At 39.8% G+C, this 23,253-nt stretch overlaps 1 protein-coding gene across 2 annotated transcripts in view; it reads right to left on the bottom strand.

The window, feature by feature from the left end:
- Positions 1-4,961: 4,961 nt before the first annotated feature.
- HELZ (helicase with zinc finger) overlaps positions 4,962-23,253 on the bottom strand; it is a 204,882-nt gene continuing 186,590 nt past the window's right edge. The window contains exons 30-31 of one of the 2 annotated variants that reach the window (XM_006886268.1): positions 12,229-12,481; positions 4,962-5,591 (exon numbers count right to left, since the gene is read on the bottom strand). In XM_006886268.1, coding sequence (XP_006886330.1) covers positions 5,257-5,591; positions 12,229-12,481 — 588 coding nt within the window. In that variant the 3' untranslated portion in view covers positions 4,962-5,256. The remainder of the gene's footprint in view (positions 5,592-12,228; positions 12,482-23,253) is intronic. The other variant, XM_006886267.1, reaches the window with a different exon arrangement.

The following is a 23,253-nucleotide window of genomic DNA, read 5'->3' on the forward strand; positions in this document are numbered from 1 at the left end:
GGGGCCCCTGGACCAGCAGCATCGCCCGGGATTAGACCACCGTGCAAAGAATCAGAAGCTCTAGGATGAGAGGCCCTAGTATCAAGCTCAGGGCAGCAGTTTGTATTTTAACAAGACCTCCTGGTTAATTCCAACGAATGATCCAACTTGAGAATCGCTGCTGTACTCGTCACAAGCCTAAAACAGGACAGGTTTGTCAAGAGATGCTGGGTCTGCACTCCCTACAGTGTGCCACTATGGGAGGTCGACACCCCTGAGCCTTTACTTTTTCATGAAGAAAAAAAAATTTCATTTTATAAAATGAAAACTTTTAAAAAGGTTACTAGTGATTTTTCCCTCCTACAGAGTATTAAAGCAGACGGCCAGATGCTAACATAGGAAATGAAATACAGAAGGAATTGCATACATGAGGTGCCAAAAATACCAAAAAAAGACTCCCCAAGAACATAATGAAAAATCCAAGTATTGTTTAATGAACTCACAGAATTATAGAAAACTTACTATGTTTTACATTAAACATTTGTATCAAAATAAAATATCTGTTGAACAATTTGTTAATCATGTCTGGCCTACCTCGCTGAGTGACTACACGAACTCTGAATTATACGAACTTCTCTGGATTTTCCTAATACTCCAGTTTCAGAAGCTTCAGACTCCCGCTGACTCACTGGACTTAGAGAATCTTCTACTAGGTACCTCATTTCCAAAAGGTGGTAGAAACTCACACGGAGCGACTTTTTTCCTTAACAGCTCACTCCAAAGTAGATCTTTTCTCAATCAGCTTAAAAACGTTAAATGTTGTCAGAATTACTTATTTTTTAACCTGTTCAAACGTAGTCTGATGTTTTACAGTAATAATGCAACACCATTTCCTCAATACATTTTCATTAAGAATGTTAGACAGTAGAGTCATCTGTTGTCACATCAGTTTCCAAATTGCTAATTAAACAGGTATGAAAGGAGTTAAGTGTGAAGTTAGCAGCTTCTCAGTAAAATCTCAGCAAATACTCCAGTGGTTGGGAGGCGTGAGAGGCCCAGCATAATGAGCACTTTGAAGGCAGCGTGCCACCTCCTCTCGTGACAGCTTGACAGTATGTGACGGGCACCGTTAAGTTACGTTTTGAACAAGAAATCACAGAACATTATCTGTTTCTCTAATTTCAGATGGTAAAGGGGGGGAGAAAAATCAAATCCATTAAAACATTTACTTCAAGATGGAGGAAGACTTATCAAGTGGGAGTAGAAACTGAGGGTTTTCATATATTAACAGGATGGTTAGCAAGCACTAATCTGATAAATGAGAGAAGGCAAAAATCAACATCTGAGGAGTGGGAAGAAAACAACCAGATGGCTAGGCTACGTAACACGCTAGGGCAGCGATCTAAAGTTTTTACCTTGTATTGATTGCTGTACCGCCTCTGGGATACTCTCTTTAAAAGCAACTCCACTATGCAACAATGCGAAATATTACCAGGTGCCGATTTTAAAATGACTAAAATTGGCAGTTCTCAATTTCTCAATAAGGAGAGTTAAGATACGGAAACTTTATCATGAAATCGCCGGCTCTCCTTGGACCAAGGTGGCCGGCTATGGATATATGTTGATAGTTTTGCTCTTGAGATGTATGTACACGGAAAATATTAACACGTCAAGTTACACGAGAACCACAAACTACTATCTGTTATCCCAAAGGCAGGGGATCCAGTTAGCTTTCTCAGCAACTTCAATGCTTCCACAGACAAGGAGGCTGCTTTCATAAGTAGGTCTTGGATATTGCTGGTTTAATTAGGCAATGCTTTTACAGTGGGAATTCTGCTTATTTCACTTATTCTGCAATTCTTCGTACTGAAATGACCAGTTGATGTTTACACTGAATCTGAACTTATTCTAGAGACTGGATTCTGATGAAGAAAACAACAACAACTCACACACAGCAGCTTGCGATTCCACAGCTACAAGACCAAGACGGCCTGGATAGAAGCCTATCTGTGAGAAAAGGAGCAGTAAGTTCATGTCAGTTTAGATGGTCAATAATTAACTACTGATTAATCAAAGCACAGCTCAGCTGTAATGGTGGGGCAAAGTCTACGCCAAAATGACCACGACCGACCGAAACCTCTTAAAAAAGCACCAGGAAGTAGCCAAGTTCTACTGAATGAGTCTCTTCAAACTTTAACAAAAGCTCTTTTTTCTGTTGAGGGGTGGAAAAAAAATTTTGCATGAATATTCTACCAACTCTATCACCAAAAATAATTTCTTCAAGGTAAAAAAGGAAAATCTCAAGAAGCATTGAAATTAAAAAGTGAAAAGAATAAAAAAATGTTTCTGGCAAGAAAAAAAGGAAACTTCAGAGTGATACAAAGAACAAAAGCAGCAGAAAGACAGTGTGTGAATAATTAACCTCCTGCAGCAATCTGTTCTGGAAGGAAATGAACTTGGTAATATTTGGTATTATCAGCGCACTTTCATCAAGCTTTGTCTAGAATGTGTGTTTCATCTGAGCTCTAAGGCTGAATCTACGATATAAAGTTATAATTTGTAAGCCTAATTTGTGAGCAATTACTAATACTATCCAATTAATACCCAAACATCAACTATATTCAGAAGCCATGCCTCATTTCAACGGAAACTTGCAAGGATTCTTACAGTACAACTTGCTCAAAACCATTACAAGATACTACAGCTAAATAATAGATTCTTTAAAGCTCCAGTGAAGAGATGGTATGAAACAATAAAGACCTTGTTCAAGGTTAAGGTAAACATTCAGTGCAGAATCTAAGAGTGTCAGATGGAAATGATGTTCGAATCTGTGACTGTGGAGCTAATAATGTGAGGCAGGAACACGTGGACACTGAGAACACAGCTGCAGGCATGTGAGGGACCATGATCTGTAAGGTCTTCAGAAATAATCTATTAGATTAGGGATATCACAATACTTTTACAGCTTCTTTTGCCAACATGGACATATATTTTATATAAGATGGTGGGGCATGCATATGATTCCCTTAAGTAAATAGAAATAAAAAAGATTTTTTTTTAAAAAAACAAAACACAAAAGGTTCAAGTATAGACAACAGAGAAATGAGGTGATTACTTCGTGGAAAGTGTACTGATGTCCTGCCTTCCTGTGGTCTCAATGCCACTGTCCACCTATGGAGCCTGCCCTGTGCCTTCTGGGGGTGGAGGGGGAAGAGACATCAGCACCCAGTACATTCTTTTCCACAGCACCCTCCCATCAGGACACCTAATTTCCATGTGGGCCATGACTTGAGTTTTATATAGAGTTGGATGTACAGAGCTAAAAGGTATTTTTTATTTTTCTTTTCTTCTTATGCTGAGTGAAAAGGGACAGAGCTGAATGGAGTGTTCTGATCTCCCACAAAGGAAAACCGGAGGTGGGCAGGCTGCGTGGCTGTCCAGCTGTGATTCACACTAACCGCTGAGAAGTCTGCAGCCCACAGGTTGAATCTGTCACCTCGCTCTGAGACCTGCAGCCTGTAATGCGGAGCCGCATACAGATGTGAGCCAAGTGTGAGAGCGGAGGGAACAAGGCACCACTCACATGTCCTGTGGCTCGAGGACCTTCCACCCCTCTCACCCCAACCATCCAGGGTTATGGTTGTGGGAGGCAGACACAGGCTAAGCTCCAAGAGAGAGCCTCTCGTCTGCACCCCAGTTACTGTGCATTTTAAACATGTCCACTGCATTCAGGACAGCCTAGCCTATTCAAAAGACCACGCAAACCAAGAAAAAGAAATTCTGAGTAGATCACCAGGAAGGCTGGATTCATGTGCATCGTTTCCCAGACTCATTTACGGAAAGGGAGGAAGAGAGAGGTATACTGTAGTTTCACAATCTCTGAAGTGTAATAGTATTAACAGATCAGGAGACATGATAAGGACATGCATTGCTTCAAAAATGTTACAAGATCATGAGTTTTACGAGGGCGTTTTTCCTTTGGGTTTTACCAAAATTCCTTCAAAACCATTTTCAGACTACAGAATAATTAAGAGAGCTGTTTAAATTCCACATTTTTGCACAAGTTTAGTAGGGTTACTTTAGAAAAACCAAAAGATGCAAAAAATAAGGGTAGTCTTCTGTCCCAGATTTAGATGAATTTTGATATCTCTTTGACATTGTATTTCTTTAACGATGTTCCTCACACAAAATAAAAAAGTTAGCAAAATATCTGAATTTCCATATGTAATGTCACATTTTAATGTAAACATCAAATAAGGTACCAAAATTTTTGCTGAGGTGTGGGGGCAGAGGAACCCAAACTGTGAAGCAGCACAAGTGTGTTTACCACTAGCAAAGGGGAGACGAGGCCAGATAGCGGGGGTTTCACATGCATAGTGAGGGGCGAAAGGAGCTTACTGAATTCACGCATTTTTAAAATAGTTATCAAGTCTACCAAGCACCAACAATCCTAAAAATTTTTCAGCTTCATGATTTGTTTAAAAAAAACCCAACAAACTAATAAAACAACCACTATCAAATTAACATTAAAAACAAGCTTACAGTGTAGCTTGTCCAAAAAAATAAGTATGTCAATGTTTTTTATTTCACTTTAAAAAAAAACCCAAAAACCAGTGACATACTAAGTATTCCTGCAAAGAATGCCTTTAATTCTATCCTCACGGATGGTTTTAAAACAGCACATCATACAGACCCTCAAACGATAAAAGTTTTAGAATGCAGCATCCTATCCCCCCTCAAAAAAAAAACCCCAAAAAAACAAAAACTGATAAAACTTAAAGTATTTAGAAGATGCTGCCCCTTTATTTTAAAAAATTTTAAATGAATTTAAGCAAAAATAACATACATTTTGTACATCAACTGGCCATTTCTGGTACAGAAACCCAGCCTATGGTAATATTATTGAATAAATGTAAATGCTACTTACAATTTTTTTTTCTTTTTAAATACATTTTAGACAAACTTTTTTCTCTTTTTTTTTTATAGTTGCACAATTAACCTCTTAGCTGCTAGCTTGGTGCAAACATAGTAACAATACACAAATTTAAAAATATTTTTATTCTACATAAAAGCTGTCAAAATTGACACATCAAAAATGCAAAATAATGGGATATACGTTGAAAAATTAGTTGCAAGTCTAGCAGCAAAGCAATTAAGTGAGAACATATTTAATATTAAAAACAAAGGGAACTGTGCCTCTATAGATGAAGTCCAACTATCTTAATTCTATCAATACAAACAGAAAATTAAAACATTCTCCCAAGAGGGAAAAAGTGATTATTTAAAATAGGAGTAAAAGCCGTTGCTGCCTGAGGAACTGCCCAGGCTGAGTTCCTGGAAGAGAGACAGAGGGTCGCTGCTCTTCTTCCTCTGCTCAGGCGGGGGTCTGGGCTTGGGAGGGGCCCGCAGAGCGCTGGCATAGGACATGGTGGGCTTGCTCCCCACAGAGCTCTGCTGGCTGCTGCTGCTGGTGGACTCTGCGATCTGCTTGTTGGGCATGAGGGGTGGAAACTGGCCAAGATGCTGCAGCACAGTATAGTTGAAGCAGCTGGACAACTCCAGGTTTTCGGGCTTTAGCTGTTCCTCAGGGGGCTTGACAGTCTTGGGAGGAGCTAAAAGCAGAGAGCAGAAAGAAGAACGGTTGAAGGGAAGGCAGGCTGTCTCAACCGAGGCCTTGTTCTTACGTACGGGGACACTCTTCCACAGCATAGCTTCAAGGACAAACAAATTCTGTCAGACATTGTTGAAAATAGAACACATCGAAGTGAACGTCTTTATTGTATGAACACATTCTCACAAAGAATTAACCTCATGAACTCGAACAACTCATATATATTAAAGGTCTTAATTAAAATCTTGATAATAAAATTTGTATAACTGTACTATTTGATATGTATTACATTAATATGCTATTTATTACTATGCTAATATACCATATTAATGTTACATTAACTGTTCATAACTTAAAAATGAGAATTTTTTAAAGAAAGTTAAAAATACTGTCATAAGATTGGTGGACTGGTCTAAAGATAAGGCTTAATTGTGGAGTAACTGGAAGTCTCATCTACTGCTGATGGGCTGTGAAACGGTACCTTCACTGTGGGAAAACTCCCTGGCAAATACTCAAATGATAAAATAGAGTTAGCATATCATCCAGAAGTTTCAGTGTATATATTTATACATATACTTGTGTACCTCAGTCAGAACAGACCCATAGCTGACCCTTCAGCAGGTTTACAGAGGCAGTCAATTGCACGGGAGGAGATTGCCCATCTTTCTCCCATGGAGCAGATAGTGGCCTCAAACCCCTTGCCTTCAGGATTGCAGCACGGGTTCTTGCCACTAGGTCAACAGAAATGCCAACAGACTTAGACACACACGTGCGCGCACACACGTAAACACTGTCTTCTCAAAAATCTGTTTACAACAGCTGGAGATGCAAAACACAGGGGAAGCGGGAAGAGTGCTATTTGTGGGGACTGCAACCAATGTCATCAGACAATTGTTAATAGAATTAAGAGAAAACCGATTTGTTCTGTAAACTTTCACTCAAGTAAATAACAATTAAAAAATTTAAAATGTATTTTAAAAACACAACAGAAAAATTAACTTTATGTGTAGTTGTTGTTTTATGCCATTGAGTTGCCTACGATTCATAGCAGCCTTAAACACAACAGCCTTAAACCCTGCTCTATCCTGTGCCAATCCTACTGTCTCTGACACACCTACCCCCATTACCCCAGTCACTGAATCAATCTATCTCATTGAGAGTCTTCCTCTCTGTGCTGTCTCTCCACCCTCCCAAGCATGATGTCCCTCTCCAAGGACTGGTTGCCTTGCAATATGTCCAAAGTATATCAGACGAAGCTTCAGAATCCTTGCCTCCAAGAAGCATCCTGGTCTCACCCTCTCTAGGGTTCTCTTAGCAGTCCATAGTATATTCAATAATCTTCTCCAGCACCTCAGCTCAAAGGCATCAATTCTTTTATCGTCCCTAGTCACTGTCCAGCTTTCGGATGCATAGCAAATAACTGCAAAGACTATGGCCTGGTTAAGGTGCATCTTAAGTCTACAGTCTGACATCACTGCTCTTCAGTACTTTGGTCAAAACAGCTCCTTATTAATCTAAGTAATAACAACACTGGATTCTATTTGTTAAAAATGTTACTCTCTTTCTTGTGATATTTATTAAGTAACCAATGAACAAGAAAAGGAGAAAAATGTTCCAGAAACCACACAATCATAACTTAATATCCTTTCCTCTAATAATCTTTAAATGTTTCAAAAACCTGGATCCACCCTTCCAAACTTATTTTACTGCTCACTTAATCTCACTATGAGTTTGCTGTCAATATTGTGTCTGTTTTCAAGCTCTTAAAATATCAATATAACATTTTATTGGTTTATAAAGTAAAGTACATCTTCATTGGGATAATTTGGAAATTACAGCAAAGTCTGAAGAAGAAAATGAATTTTCACAAATACCAAACACAAGCCTGAAGTGACTGGTCTGTTTTCCTCTGCGCACATCCTTAAGGACTGCAAAGGGTAAATCCCAGGGTCACACATAAGAGTCGCTCATGTGTTTTTAAGAATTTGTTGGTAAGTCAGACAGGAGCATATGGTTCTCACTGAGCCTTACATTAGTGCGAGGAAAGACAAGGCTTGAAGCCTTTTTCATGACTTCAGAGCTGCAGGTGCAGCAGGTGAAGATAACGACGATGAAGAATTTCTTTTAAGCAGAGATTCAAGCAGGTTGCTTCCAGTCAATCCTGGCTGAGGGCGCCGGAAGCTGGAGGCTGCGTGGGGTGCTGCTCTCCTCAGCACTCCATCTCCCGCTTTAGGCTCCTCCTCTGGGGCTCCCAGTCCAAGGCTTTGCTCATAATTCTTCCTGTTCTGGCTACCATGATGAACTACTTGAAGTGTAAAAACTTAGGGCTGTCCCTTTACACTTTGTGGGTGTAGACAGAACAGGTGGTTAGCCCTGTGATCTTTCTGATCACTTGCTATGCATATGAGAGCTGGACAATGAATAAAGACAACAGAAAAAGCCTTTGAGCTGTGGTGTTGGAGAAGAGCACTGAATATCCCACGCACGGCCAAGAGAACAGGTATGTCCTGGAGAGGGTGCTGCTGGAATGCTCTTTGAAGGCTTCACATACTTTGGGCTTGTTGCTAGGAGGGGCTATTCCTTAGAGAAGGAAATTATTCTAGGAAGGGTGGACAGTAGGTGAAGGAGAGAAAGATGCTCAACCAGGTGGATTGATGTGATTGCCGCAATGGGCTCGCATGTGTCAGGAAGAGTGAGGATAGCACAGGATAGAACAGGGTTCAGATCTTTTGTTCAGAGTCCCTGTGAGTTGTACTCAACTCGACAAGTACATAACAGTCCATAGAAAGATGCCAAAGGCTTGCTAACCCCGAAATGCCTCTCTGGTTGTTTGAATCTGGCAGACAATTTTCGCTTGTGCTATTTACAGCCTCTGAAAAGCACTGAGGGTTCAGCTGTGAGTCAGTTCCAACTTGACAGGAATGAGTTGCGTTTCCTTAATATAAATTACTGGAAGTGTAATGTCTGGGAATAAACACAATTGAAGCTTTTGCTAATAACTCTGATTAAATTCTCTCCTAAGAGATACTGCCTCGTGTCATTATTCTCACATCACCAGCAGATAAGTGTGACTGCTTCCCTCAGCGCTGCAGATATTATTTTCTTAAAGTTTATCCCATTTTTAAAGTGAATAACTGTCCTGGTGTAGTTTTAATTGTCATTTCTTTGATTAATGGTATTTACAGACATTTTTGTTTATTACCCAGTGTTAGGCTGCCTCGAGGTAGCTTCTATTAGTCTATTTGAGTGCTTGTGTGCTACTTTAATTGGTTTGTAAAATCTTTTTATATATGAAGAATATCAACTTTGTCGTATGTTGTAAATATTTTTGCTTACTTTGTACTTCTTCATAAATCTCCGTTTTGTCAACAAATACTTTAGATTTTATGTAAATAAATCTTCATAGGGTCAGATATTTACTTTATTTTCCCCCCCTTAAATTTTTTTATCATTTCATACCTTCAACTAAAGATGTCTGATCTGTCTAAAATTCTTCACTATTTGGTATTAAGGTATAACTTTGCCCACCTATATATTTTTCCTGAGTGACAGAGAACTCAATCACTATCATTTATTGAATAATCCATCTTTGCCATGTGGATCTTTCTTTGATTATATACTAAATTCTTCAGGACCTTTTAATAAGTCTAGGCACAACAAAGAGTTGTGTCTATTTCTGCACTTGTACTGTTTAGCTACAGTAGCTTTATTCTAAATTCTTTATCATTCTCTTCCTAGACAAATTCTAGATGTTCTCACCAGACCATCTACATAATTAGATAGCCTTTACTATATAGTAGGTAGTGTACCAAGCTGTTAACCCAGACATCAGCAGTTTGAATCTCCCAGCTGCTCTGTGGGAGACAGATGAACAGTCTTCTGAGTGTAGAGGATTTTGTTGTTGTTCAGTGAATTAGCTCATCTCTATTTTCTTGGTTCTCTCATAGGTTATTTCTCTTATCTTGAATCTGCTCAGTTATCTTTCTAAAACCTGGTATTACCACCTCAATTTAAGTCAACAAATATTTACTGACATTTTCCAGATACTCAGTGCTGTGCTAGGCACAAGGACACTACGAAGTGGTCTCTCAGGAAGTCATGACATCACTGGAGAGAAAGAGACAAACGTGTAACCTGAGTACACAGCAATGGCAGTGGCCTGGGCCGAGGGCCAAATAAATGCCATCAGGTAAAATGAGTCCTGAGAACATGACTGAGGAGACCACAGGAAGAATGAATTATAATTTAGATGTTTCTTAGGAAATTCAAATGATAGTATGAGCATGGTTATATTCAACCTTTAAAACATCAAAGTAAACCACTGCCGTCGGGTCCAGATTGCCTCATTCCAGCTCTTTATTGGGTTTTCAATGCTGTAAGGAGACTGCCAATCTTCCTCCCAAGAAGTAACTGGTGGATTTGAACTGCTGACCTTTTGGATAATAGCGTGATATATTGCATACTATACACCAAGGCTTGCTTAATTATGTAGATAGTCTGGTCAACACCTAGAATTTCTATATCTAGGAAGAAAACAATGAAGAATTTAGAACAAACCACAGTAACTATACTGTGCAAAACCAGCCACAACTTCATTGAAAAGTCCAGAGACAGATTCAGAGGTATAAAAGAATTTAAGTACAAAAATATAGCAGCTGGTGGGGATTGAATGAATGGAAATCCAAAATCTATGTGAACGTTCATGAAAATTATGAAAAAAAAATTATAGCAGCTTATACATAAAAACCCACTGCCACAGAGTCAGTTCCAACTCCTTTCAACCCTATGGGCCAGGGAACTGTACCCAGGGTTTCCAAGTCTGTAAATCCTTAGTAGACTGCCCATCGTCCCCTTACTGAATAGTTTGTTGTTGTTATTCACCACATCAAGTCAGAACCAACCAAAAGCTGATACTCCAGCAGTTGTTTTTTTTGGGAAGCTGTAAATCACTTGGGGTAAATGATCCATGTCTCTCCCACAGTGCAGCTGGGAAATTCAAACCGGCTTCCCTTTGGTTTGGTAGTGCAGCTCCTTACCCAGTGAGCTACCAGATCTCCCTCAGGTAGCCTGGTATGTTCACCCATTAACCACTGTACCACAAGGGCTCTAGCTTGCACACACTAGGTACAGAGGACTGCTTCAAGCACACAGTAGGTACAGAGGAATGCTTCAAGATTTAAAATGATTCAAACAGATGAAGGAGAAAACTGTTTAAAAGGGATATATGTGATTAGGTATTTCTGTCATGACAGGAGTCTAGAGCGAAGGCTACGTGGTGGAGTGGACCTGGGGGAGGGTTTGTAAAACAATGAAAGAATTTTTCTTTTACTTTTCCAAGAGGGTAGTGTACTAGGGGGTAGGGTTGGGAGGAGAGAAAAGTGCAACAATGAATGAATGGAAACCCAAAGTCTCTGTAAATTTTGAATGAAATTAATAATAAATGTAAAAAAAAAAAAAGATTTAAAATGACCACGTTTCTAGCCAAGACACAAAACCCAAAATTGTTAACGCTGTCCTAAGATGTCTGCTATTCTGCAAGCCCTAGTGGCAAAGTGAGTAATACATCAGGCTACTAACTGCAAGGTTAGAAGTTTGAATTCACCAGTCACTCTCTGGAAGAAAGCTGGGCAATCTTTTCTGGGACTGAGAAAGGGTCACTATGAGTCTGAATAGACCTGATGGCAGTGGGATGTCTATCCTAAAAACTGAGTCAGTTACAGGATCAACGAACTCACATTCTAAAGATGAACAAAATCAATTTCAGATACAGAGACTGAAGCTACAAAGTCAGAAATGTATCACACAGAGATCACAGGCAAATACCATGTCTGCAGCCTACAAAGAATAAGACTACAGAAGTCAAACAACTTAATTTCTTTACTATCAACATGACCAAAGAGAAAAGAAAGATGAAAGTATATACATAGTCAAGGTTAAAGGGTAGCCCCTTCCACCACACAGGGCAAGTTCACAACCTGTCCATTCCTATCCCTTTTCATGACAATTTTGCTCCCTTTTGGCATAGACTTCTCTGTTGGACTACAAGGTAGGAAAAAAAAAAAAACGCAAACCTCACAAAGTTTGTACATTTGAAAACATTGGACTTGGCTGATTTCTCTCACAGCCAAACTATTATATAGCACACTGTCAAAAGTTTTATTAACAACAAATCCTTGAAAACTGATTACTATTAACCTAACCAACTCCCACCCCAATCCTCGAGAAAAAACCCAAACAGCAGAAAAAAACTTTCCCTAAGCCAGATGTTTTACATTTTATTACTTTCTCCATTAGTCAGAATTAAAAATGATTAAATATGAATGCATCTTCTTACCTTCCGTAACATGGAACCAGAGGTTAGCTCAGAACAGGGCAGTGTTAAGGGCCACTGTTCACTGGGTCACTATGAGCAGTAGGTGACTTGACAGCACATTAACAACAACAACAGCCCCAAAGCAAATATATCTGCCTGAGGCAAGCTGCTAGGAGCTATGCCCATTAAACATTATTTAAACTAGTAACATAAATTGGGAGATGAGGGGGAGAGGGTAGAAGAAAAAAAACTCCATAAATATCTAAGAGAAGAATATAAAGAACGGCAACAGCACAGATTTGGCAACCCGCCCACCCCCTCATACCTATCAACTCTCTGGGCTGAGCTGTCCTGCTGGATCCATTGCACGGAATGTTCTGGTAGGGGGCAGATGAGGTGGTGGTTACCCAGGACTCCGGGGATGAAAAGCTGAAAGAAGATTGATGATTATGGTCCTGAAGCTCTTTACACTGAGCAAGACTGTCTTGAGGAGTGCTTACTTCTTCAGAACAAGGCTGCACTGCGCTCGACGAGATTCTTCTTTGGTACAAGGGCCGGCCAGGTCCTCTGGGTTCATACTGCGCAAGGAGAAAGGACACTTCATAAATCAACGCTCCCTAGTCCACCTCCACCCTTGTAAGCCACAGCATGAGATTGCTGGATTGTACAGAAAGCTTGAAGACTGCCCTTGCACAGAACTGTGAAAACCACACAAAACCCAAACTCAACTCTGGACATGTGTCAAGAGATCTGGGTTCAAAACTTAGCTGTGGCCCTTGTCAGGTTGTCCTATAATCAAGAACACGACACACTGGATTTCTAATTAACCTTTTGGGAACTTTACCTTTAAAACGAATTATCCATAGTCCTTTACCTCTTTGTAGTACTACGAAGATAAAATAATGAAATTCAGCATTTAGAAAAATTCCTGGCACTGAGGAAGTATTCAGTGTTCCCTGACGACTTTAATGGGCCACACAAAGAGAAGAATCGATGTTTGATCTGAAATGATAATTCCCCTTAACAGAATGGACTTGGTTTTTTATTGCCTCTTTCTTCTTCCTCTATAATGAATTATCTAGGAGTTTTATTCCGTTTGTGTTCAGACATGATTCTGCATAATCTTTCTTTTACCAGTGACTGAAAATCAGGAACTGGAAGCTGGATTTACAAAGAGAGAGAGAGAGAAAAAACTGATGCAATAATAGTGGGTATTTCTGATGAACAAAAGACAAATATTGCTAGACCAATGAGACATAGCTACTGTGGGTAGAGTGAAAACCACAGTGAGATCCGATGGCTAAGTGGTAAGTAATCACACTGCAACACAAAATCCACCAGCTGCTCCAGGGGAGAAGACGGGCCATCTCCTCCTGTGGGATTCACCACCTCAAAAACCTGCTGGAGGGTCAGCTAGGGGTTGGTTCCAATTTGACAGAGCACAGGAACAGAGCAGTGTAACCACGTGGGCTTGCACTGTGGAAAGGGCTATATCAGGAAGCAGCAGGGGCAGGACAGGGTGGGAGGCGAATATTCCTCCACTATTAAACAGTGAGTGTCTCACGGATTTTTGCATTCCTAAAGTTTTAACTACTGAATGAGAAAGGTCAGAGGTAAAACAACCACCTAGTTAATTTCCTTTCTCATACATATATTGTTACTGTTCTTTTATCTCTTAGCATAATACTCAATTCTCCATCCACTTAACTTTAAAGCAGTTTTTTAGTGGCTAAGGTAATATTTGATTTGACTCTAGTTTTCTGGAATATTAATTAGTTTTTTGCCGACTGCACACATCAGTGCACTGGAAATGGCCTTGCCTGGTCCCATCACAGTAAGCGTACTGAGTAGAAAAATGGACTTGTTTTATGTTGTCTGTGGCCCTCAGTGACTGACTGGTCACTGTGGCTGGTACAGTGTGCCTACTTTGTCAAGGCTGGCTAGGAAGACGGTTAGATTTGAAATAAAAATGTATTCCACCAGCAGTGTTCAGTTCACTTACAATACTGTACGGAATTCCATTCTAGAGTCTTATAAATGCAAACTAATGTTTGCTATGATCTCAAACCATCCAATCCCTAAAAAGATTATAATAATCAAATCTCCTGGTGATACAGAATACTAAATGTGCTTATATGAATTTCAGACGTTAATTTTATAAGCCCTTTTTAATTAAATAATGAACATCCATAAGCTATTAGTATAAACAAACTTCCCCCCCCCCCAAAAGATTACACAAATGAACTTTGGTTTAAAGGGAAAAAGGTAAAAATTAGAAGGAAATGAAAGGCTGATATGAAAGATGGGGACAATATTTAATTAAATGTAACAAAAAATATGCACCTTTTTAAACTTTCACTGAAACCCAAGAAATCAGTTTGGTGCACAGTAGGATTTCGGGAAGCTCAGCGTAGCAAATGTTAAGTTTCCAAGCAACTAATGACAAAGAAAAATGTGAAATGAAATATGAAATTCAATTTCAAGTTATATTATCAATGTAGTCGATCATTGATGTTAGAAAAGAGACACAAAGTACGAAATGGTTTGAATGTTTTTAAAGTTACATATACTGAAGATTCTGCTTATGTTTATGTATATTCTTTAAAAGGTTAATTGGCATAGCTATTTCTTATGAAATAAATAAATTGCATGAAGAAACAACTTGCTACTTTGGAGTTAGTTCTTAAAGGTAATCTGAGTTGAGACCGAGAGGATGGCAAGGTTTTACGTCGCGCACTTTATTCATATTGTCAGAAAGGACTAGTCCCTAGACAAAGACAACACAGTTCAGTAAAGCAGAGGATCAGAGAAAAAAAAAGGAAGATGCTTTAATCAAGGACTAAGGGTTAGGGTTAAGGTTAGGGTTAGCAGCAGCTGTAGGCGGGCTCACCCACAGCAACGATGAGAATGGGACGGGACAAAATAATGCTTCCTTCTGTTTGACACAAACCACCCAAATGGCACCTAACAAGACAAACATTTCCTGCTTCACGTTTTTTGAGATTCTATTGTTATAGGTGTATACACATTTAGGATTATAATGTGTACGAATAGTTTAATGAATTGACCTTTATTATGTGATCTACTATGCTGGAGATGAAAAGGTGAGGAAAAAGGGGTCACTTTCATAGTTTAAAAGGCCATTTCTAGATCCATCTTGAAATGCAATATTGTGAATGACAGGATAATATTAATACATGTACAAGGAAGACCTGTTAATATCATTCAAATTTATGTGCCTACAACCAGAGTCAAAGAAGAGGAAACAGATTATTTCTATCAACTGTTGCAGTCAGTCAGAAATTGATCGAACAGGTAACCAAGATGCTTTAATAATAATGGGGGGCCGAATGCAAAAGATAGGAATCAGGAAGAGGGATCAGTAATTGGAAAGTATGGACTTGGTGACAGAAATGAGGCTGGTGTTAGAATGATAGAATTCTGTACAATCAATTATTTATTCATAGCAAATACCTTTTATAAGAAACAAATGCAGGCTATCCACATGGATTTCACCTGATGGGATGCAAAGGAATCAGATGGATTACATCTGTGGAAGGAACCATTATTAGCAGTGAAAATCAGGCCAGGTGCTGATTGTGGAACAGACCATAAACTGCTTACATGCAAGTTCAAATTAAAACTAAAGGTGGTTAAATCATATCTACAGGAATCAAAATTTGACCTTGAGTCTATCGCTCATGAAAAAAACCAACTGGTTTTGAACTAGGTTTGCAGCCTTGAACACCAATGAAGAAGTGACGCTGTGGGAAGATATCAAGAATACCGTTCATGAAGAATGTAAAGAGTCATTATTAAGAAGGAAGAAGGAAAGACCAAAATGAATGTGAGAAGAGACTCTGAACTTTGCACTAGAGGGCCGAGAAGCCAAAGCAAAGGGAAGAAATCAAGAAGGTGAGGAGCTGAATAGAAGATTCAAAGGGCTGCTCAGAAAGACAAGGGAAAATATTATAATGAAATGTGCAAGGAGCTGGAATCAGAAAATCAAAAGGGCCAAACTCGCTCAGCATTTCTTGAGCTGAAAGAACTAAAGAATAAATGCAAGCCATAAGTTGCAATGCTTAAGGATACTATGGGCAGGATACTGAATGATTCAAGAAGCATTAAAAACAGGCCGAAGGAGTATGCAGAGTCACTGTACCAAAAAGAACTGGCTGACCCAGAAGAATTTCAAGAAACAACATATGAGCAAGGGGCAGTGGTGATGAAGGACGAAGTGCAGGCTGCTCTGAAGGACCTGGCAAAAAATAAGGCCCCAGGAATTGATGGAATACCAACTGACACATTTGAGCAAACAGATGCAGCTCTGCATGTGCTTACCAAGTTGTGCCAAGAATCTGGAGGATAACTACTTGACCAACTGACTGGAAGAGATCTATAATTATTTCCATTCCAAAAAAAAGGTGACCTGACAGTATGGAAATTATTGAACAATATCACTAATATCACACACTAGCAAAATACTGCTGAAGATTTTCCAGAAAAGACTTGAACAGTACACTGATGGAGAATACCATACAGGCTGGACTTAGAAGAGGCTGTGGCACTAGACATTATTGTCAATGTCTTGGCAGAAAGTGGAGAGTGCCAGAAGAGTGTCTACCTGTGTTTCATTGACTATGCAAAGGCATTTGACTGTGTAGATCACAATAAATTGTGGCTAACCTTGACGAAAATGGGAATCTCAGAGCACTTGATCGTGCTTATGAGAAACCTATACATGGACCAAGAAGTAGTCCTGAGAAAAGAGCAAGGAAACAGTGCATGATTCAAAAGCAGGAAAGGAGTGTGTCAGGGATGTACCCTGTCCCTGTACCTTTTCAATTTGCATGCAGAACAGATCATTTGGGAAACAGGGCTTTATGAGGAGGAGTATGGCATAAGGATTGCAGGAAGATTCTTAACCTACGATATGCAGATGACATAACCTTGCTTGTTGAAACTGAAGACAACCTGAAGCACTTGGTGCAAAAGGTCAAGGACTGCAGTCTTCAATATGGATTGAAGCTCAACATCAAGAGGACAAAGATTCTCACCACTGGGCCAATTGGCAGCACCATATTAGATAAGAAGAGACTGAAGTTGTTAACAATTACAGCTTGCTCAGATCCACAATCAACACCCTTAACACCAGCAGTCAGGAAATCAAAAGACGAACTGCATGGGGAAAATCTGCTATCGTGGTCCTCTCCAGAGTGCTGAAGAGCAACGTCAGTCTAGATACACAGGTGAACCTAATTCAAGCTATCGTCTTTTCAATCACTTGTTATGCTTCAGAGTTGGACAATGACTAAGGATGACAGAAGAAGAGATGCCTCTGAGTTGTGATGCTGGAAAGGAGTCTTGAACATACCATGGACCGCCAAGAAATCAAACAGGTCTATCTTGGAGAGGGTGAAGTCAAGTCTTTCCTTGGAGGCCAGGATTTGGAAGCTCTGCCTCATTTACTTTGGGCACGTGGCCAGAGAGATCAGTCCTTGGAGAAGGACATCATGCTTAGAAGGGTGGACAGACAGACAGTGCAGGAGAGGAAGACCCCAGATGAGAGGGATTGATAGAGTAACTGGGGCGATGGGGTTTGGTGTGTCATAGTGAGACTGGCTCAGGACAGGGAAAGGTTCAGAGCTGCTGTACACAGGGTCGCTATTCATCACCAGTGACTCAATGGCATATAAAATCAACAACATACTATGATAGGTTTGGAAGCAGGAGTGGCATCCACTTCCTAAATAACATGCCTCCGGAAAATCTATGAACTTTGATAAATGACAATAGTTGTAGAGGGGCTTCAAGCCTTTTGTTCACATGGTCTCTGGGCCGTGCTCGACACGAAGGCAACCAATAACAACAACATATTATATATACACACACAGAGAGACACACACCGAGCCAGAGAGAGTGCGTGAGAGAGCGCTACGAGCTCTGGTGGCCTAGTGGTAAGAAGCTGCACTGCAATCCCAAAGGAACATGGTTCGAATCCACCAGCTGTTGTGGTAGAAGGATGGACAATCTCCTCCCGTGCGATTAATTGCCTCTGAAAACACACTGGAGGGTCAGTTATGGGTGTTTTGATTTGATGGATACAACACAAAAACATTATATATACATACACATAAACACACACAATCCAGAAATAAGTAGATTTAAATGCAAACATACTAATAATGACATTAAATGTAGGTGATGTAAACCAACCAATTACAAGTCAGAGATTGTAAAGGTGTTGTTTTTTAAGTCCCAACTAAGTACTAACTTCAAGAAACACACTTTAATTATACGGATACAGGTATGGTCAAAAGCAAAAGGATGGGGAAATGCATGCCAAAGACAAAGCACAGGAAAACGAGCGGCTGTTTATCGATGCTGTTTTATGTCTGTTTTCCTTTCTGACCTTCCACTGATATTTAGCTATATCACAGCCATTTTAATTTTTCTATTGTGATTGTTTTTCTATTCCACTCCCCTCTCTCTGCAGTTAGAAGATGACAGCGCTTTGGGCCGCTTTCTCTCCGCACTCATCCCTGCTCTCCGTGAGTCCACTGCTCTCCCACTCTTCAGAGAGACTGTCACACTTGAGGACAGTGACCTCTCTTAACAGTCCTGCCTGCACTCCAGCTTTGGTGTCCTACCTCTGGGCATTCATGAAAACTTTCAGGAAAGAGCATGAGGAAGGGTTTAGTTTTGCACCTAACTCAGCACCTCAGAATTTTAACAGAATTTTAATCTGTCTTGCTAGTCCAGTCTTGAAAAGGGCAAATCTTCCTCCTCTTACTGCTCTGCCAGGCTGGAGAGAAGCTATGAATTTTTTTCCCCTCCTCTGAAGATCTCATTAGTTTCTCAAGTTTAGTTCAGTTAGGCTTCTTTGCATCCACAGCTTTCTGATGTGTTCAGAAAAACTGACTTTGCAGCGATCTGGCTTAATGGTTCTTAGAATGAGACTGGTGATGTTTCAAAATGTCACTTCCTTGCTGGGAGTGGAACGTGGCACGCTGACCCTGAATTCCACCACTTCTCAGCACCTCTGCTTCTCATCTTGGACCACTGCTAAGAATTCCTGTAAATCCCCCTGCATTTCATATACTGGCCACCTTGCCTCTACCACCAGACAACTTTCTTACCTTTTAAAAATGAAAATAACATGCTTGTTACAAAAAACTATATACACTGCTGTAAGAAAAAGAAAAAAAATTACTCTTGTTCTCACCACTTACAGATGATGCACACTTTTTAAAATAGAGAAATGTTTATTACATGCAAACAAAAACAAACAGGAAGCTGAAAGTCCCATCTCCAGTAGTAACAAATCCCATTATTCTTTTATAGTTTCCCCAAAGCTTTGGGTTTGTTTTTAACAAAAGCATTACAGCTACAGCGAATGCCCTGTACACACATCCCTAAAGGAAACTACTATCTTGACAGTCGAATATACAAATTCATGTACTTCTTATACTTTGACTATAATGTATCCACAAAAAAAAATATTACTTTAGCATGTTTTTATACAGAAATGCCATAAATTACATCATTTTGCAACTTGACTATTTTAACCCTCACTGAACACTGTATTTTGGAGATATCTGCATGCTAATTCTGAAGTGCCGTGTTAACTGCATTCCATTCAATGAATGTATTAATTTTTCCATCTGCCTGCTGAGAACACTTAGTTTTTCTCTGTTTCTGTATTGTGAACACTGCTGCAGTAAGCACTCTTGCATAAGTGTCCTTGGGATTTCTCCAGGGTTTGTGTCTGGTGGAGGGATTTCTGGGTGGTGGGCATCTCCAATCTTGATGTGAGTTTGCTCTCCAAGGTGGCTGCCGCCACATCTGCTCTCATCTCAGATGTGTGAACGCTCCTGTCATCCTTCATCTTCCTTATCACCCACTCCTGGCGCTACCTGACCTGTGTATTTGTCCCAGCCTGCTGGTGCAGAACAGGAATTTATCTTATAACACATTTCTCTATGAGGGAGGCTGAGCTATTTTTTTTTAATTAGAATTTTGTTATAAGAGGTATCTGGGTTTCTCTTTCTGTGATTTCTTTGTTCCTATTCATTCTTTGTTATTCTTGTGTGCTGTCAAGTTGGAACTGGCCCGTAGTGGATCTTCCAGCAGGTTTTCAGAGGCAGTAAATCCCACGAGAGGAGACTGCTCATCCTTCTTCCACAGAGCACCGGGTGGATATGAACTGTGTGCCTTAACGAGTGCAGCAGATCTTCTTACCACCAGGCCACCAGAGCTAATTTATATATGGGACTGTCTATCTTTTTCTCACTGACTTGTAGTTCCTTAAATACCCAAGGATATCCCTAATAATGTACTTTCAGAGTCCTGTATGGTCAAAAAGGAGCACAGGGTCATTTAGTATAGGGTCATTACAGTAGTATATAGACATCTCCTCACTCAATATTCTTGTTTTCAAAAAGGAAGTAATTTTCATAAAAACATTATTTATATTAACAAATTATGTATTTATTATATTTTATTCTTTTAATTATTCATTTACATATTGATAGTTTGCATAAATATTGATAACTTTAAAAACCTGAGAGGCTGACATGCATATTCATATGCATATACATGCCATATATTAAAAATCCCTGAGAATTTAAATGCTCTATCAGACTACTAACTGAAAAGAAGGCAGTTCTGTTCTTAAGGTACTAAGGCCCTTCCTACTGTGTGAACATTTACACTGACAGTGCAAGAGTCCCGCTAGAAGAGCCGCTGATCCCTTAGTACAAATGAAGGTGGTGCATCAGGCTACACGGCTATTCACAGATTCTCCATCACCATGCCCCTGAGGGAGGGTATCAGCTTTGTGGAGGAATCCTTCTGAAAAAGCAGCAAATTTCACTACATTTTATGAAATCACAGCCCATAAGTACGCATCTTAAATGTTCTGGGAGCTGAAAGGCAGACACATTTAATGCACTTCTGCCACAAACTGAAGTATGAGAATGATGTCTTTCTTGACAGAAAAAGCACCTATGTGGTTACTTCAATTGCAGTCTGAACTAGCTGGGTTTCCCCACTTCCAACAGAATACAACTGTTACTTTAAAAAAAAAGTGACAGACAAAACACGGTTATTCAGCTTTGGGTAGCTGGTAGGCATTTTCTTAGAGAAGTACAAAGTGAGCCTGTCACATCAAGAACAGCAACTGACAGTATTTATTGCCAATGAGAAAATTCAAACAATTGGGCAAAACTCAAAATACTGGAAAACTTGTATACACAGTAAGCATGACAGATTCCCAATACCTAAAAGATGGTTATGATGTGATTGGTGGTGACATGCATGTGATTTTTAAAAATATTGTATAGTGAAATTTGTCAGTAGTTCATGAGCTGCCAATGTCAGTGAATTAATATTTTTCAAAAATCCACATATGTTACAAAATCATGGACTGGTAAAGAGTCATTCAAAATGTAAGACAAATTTAATGGGTTGTAATGAAATAATACAAAAAAAGTCACTGATATGGTTTCCAATTGTGTATTGCAACCAATCTTTTGGAAACTACCAATTACCTAGTTTGGGTGTCATAGAAAAAATACCTGTAATTATCTGAAAAGGCTATTAAAATTAATGCTGCCTGTGTCTCTACTATGACTGAACTTTCTTTGTATGTTGTTGTTGTGCATGGTTCGAGTCCGAACTGACCCAAGTTGACCCTCCAGCAGGTTTTCAGAGCCAATGAATCACACAGGAGGAGATTGCCCTGCCTTCTCCTTTGGAGCAGCTGCTGGATTCAAACTGTGTACCTTTGTGTTGGCAGCACAATTCTTTACCAATAAGCAAACCAAACAGCATGTTGCATTCAACTTGCAAAAAGGGAAACAGAATTCTTCTTTACCTTATTGTTTCATTTAAAATATAGGAAACTATGTATGTACATTTTCAAACATAGTAAATATGTTGTTGTTATTGCTGATTGCCCTTGAATCGTTGAACCACTGAGTCGTTCACAACTCATAACAGACCTTATGAAAAAAAGGCCTGAAGCCTCTCTGTAACTGTTGTCATTTATCAAAGTTCATAGAGTTTCCAGAGGCGTGTTATCAGTAATGTGGTGTTGTTGACTGTCACCGAGTTGAGCAGGCCTCATAGAAACCCTATGAACAAAAGGCCTGAAGCCTTTCTATAACTTCTGACATTTATCAAAGAGCATAGAGTTCCACAGGCATGTTGTTTAGCAAGTGATGCCATTCCCGCTTCCAAACTTGTATTACACTGAGAGCTCCACCAAACACTGTCCACCATGGGTAATTGTTATGCCATTTGAAACTCCAATGGCACAAGGTTCAGCATCTCAGCAACCCCAGGTTACCTCAGTATAGCATATTTACAGAAGAGTGCTGCCCCACTTACAAGAATTTTCCTCCAAAATATAATAACAAATTTTAAATACAAAGGCCCTCCTCATGGTCTTGTTGACACTAAACAAGAGGCTTAAATGAAAACAACAACCCCCAATATAGTACGTTGTTGTTGTGATGTGCCATTGAGTCTCCTACAACCTACAGCAACCCTATGTACAGCAACTCTGAACCTTTGCCTAAACCAGTCTCACTAATTCTGACACATCCATTTCCGTTGCCCTAGATACAGTATCAACCCATGTAATCTGGGGTTCCCGAGCCAAAGGTGGGTGACTACTCCACAACCCTCAGGCCTGCCTTTGTTTTTGGTGAAACATTCTTCTAGGTCGTATAGCCCTGGTTTGTCCACTTGTTGTACAGAGGTAACTCGTGTTTGCTGTGAAGCTGAACATGGTGACACTCGATGTGTCAAATGCAATAACGGTTACCCATGGTGGACAGTGTTTGGTGGAGCTCCCCCATTAAAACAAGCTTGGAAGCAGGAGTGGCATCCACTTCCACAATAGCTTGCCTCAAGAAACCCTATGAACCTGGAGAAAAGAAGGAAGTTATACAGGAGGTGTCTAGGACTTTCGTTCATAGGGTCGCTATGAGTCACCTGTGACTCAAGGGCACTTAACAACAACAACAACATGAGAACAATCTAGAACAAGGAGCACACTGTAGGGTGGGCTAGGGGTGGGGGAGAAAATGTGCAACAATGAATAAAAAAGCCCTTTAACAATCCACTATTAACTATGTATCTATGGGAAATAGCCTCAGTACAGGATACACACCTCAAAGATCTTTCTTAAACTGTACCTTATAATATTATTGTTAATTATTAATAATGGTACCACAGACCACCAACTACTCATATGCAAATTCAAGCTAAAGTTGAGGAAAATTAAACCAAATCTGAGGCAACCAAAATATGACCTTGAGTCTATCCCACCTGAATTTCAGAA

Source organism: Elephantulus edwardii, unplaced genomic scaffold, assembly GCF_000299155.1.
Source record: "Elephantulus edwardii isolate Elephantulus edwardi_28Jun2011 unplaced genomic scaffold, EleEdw1.0 scaffold00048, whole genome shotgun sequence".
Taxonomy (NCBI): Eukaryota; Metazoa; Chordata; class Mammalia; order Macroscelidea; family Macroscelididae; genus Elephantulus; species Elephantulus edwardii.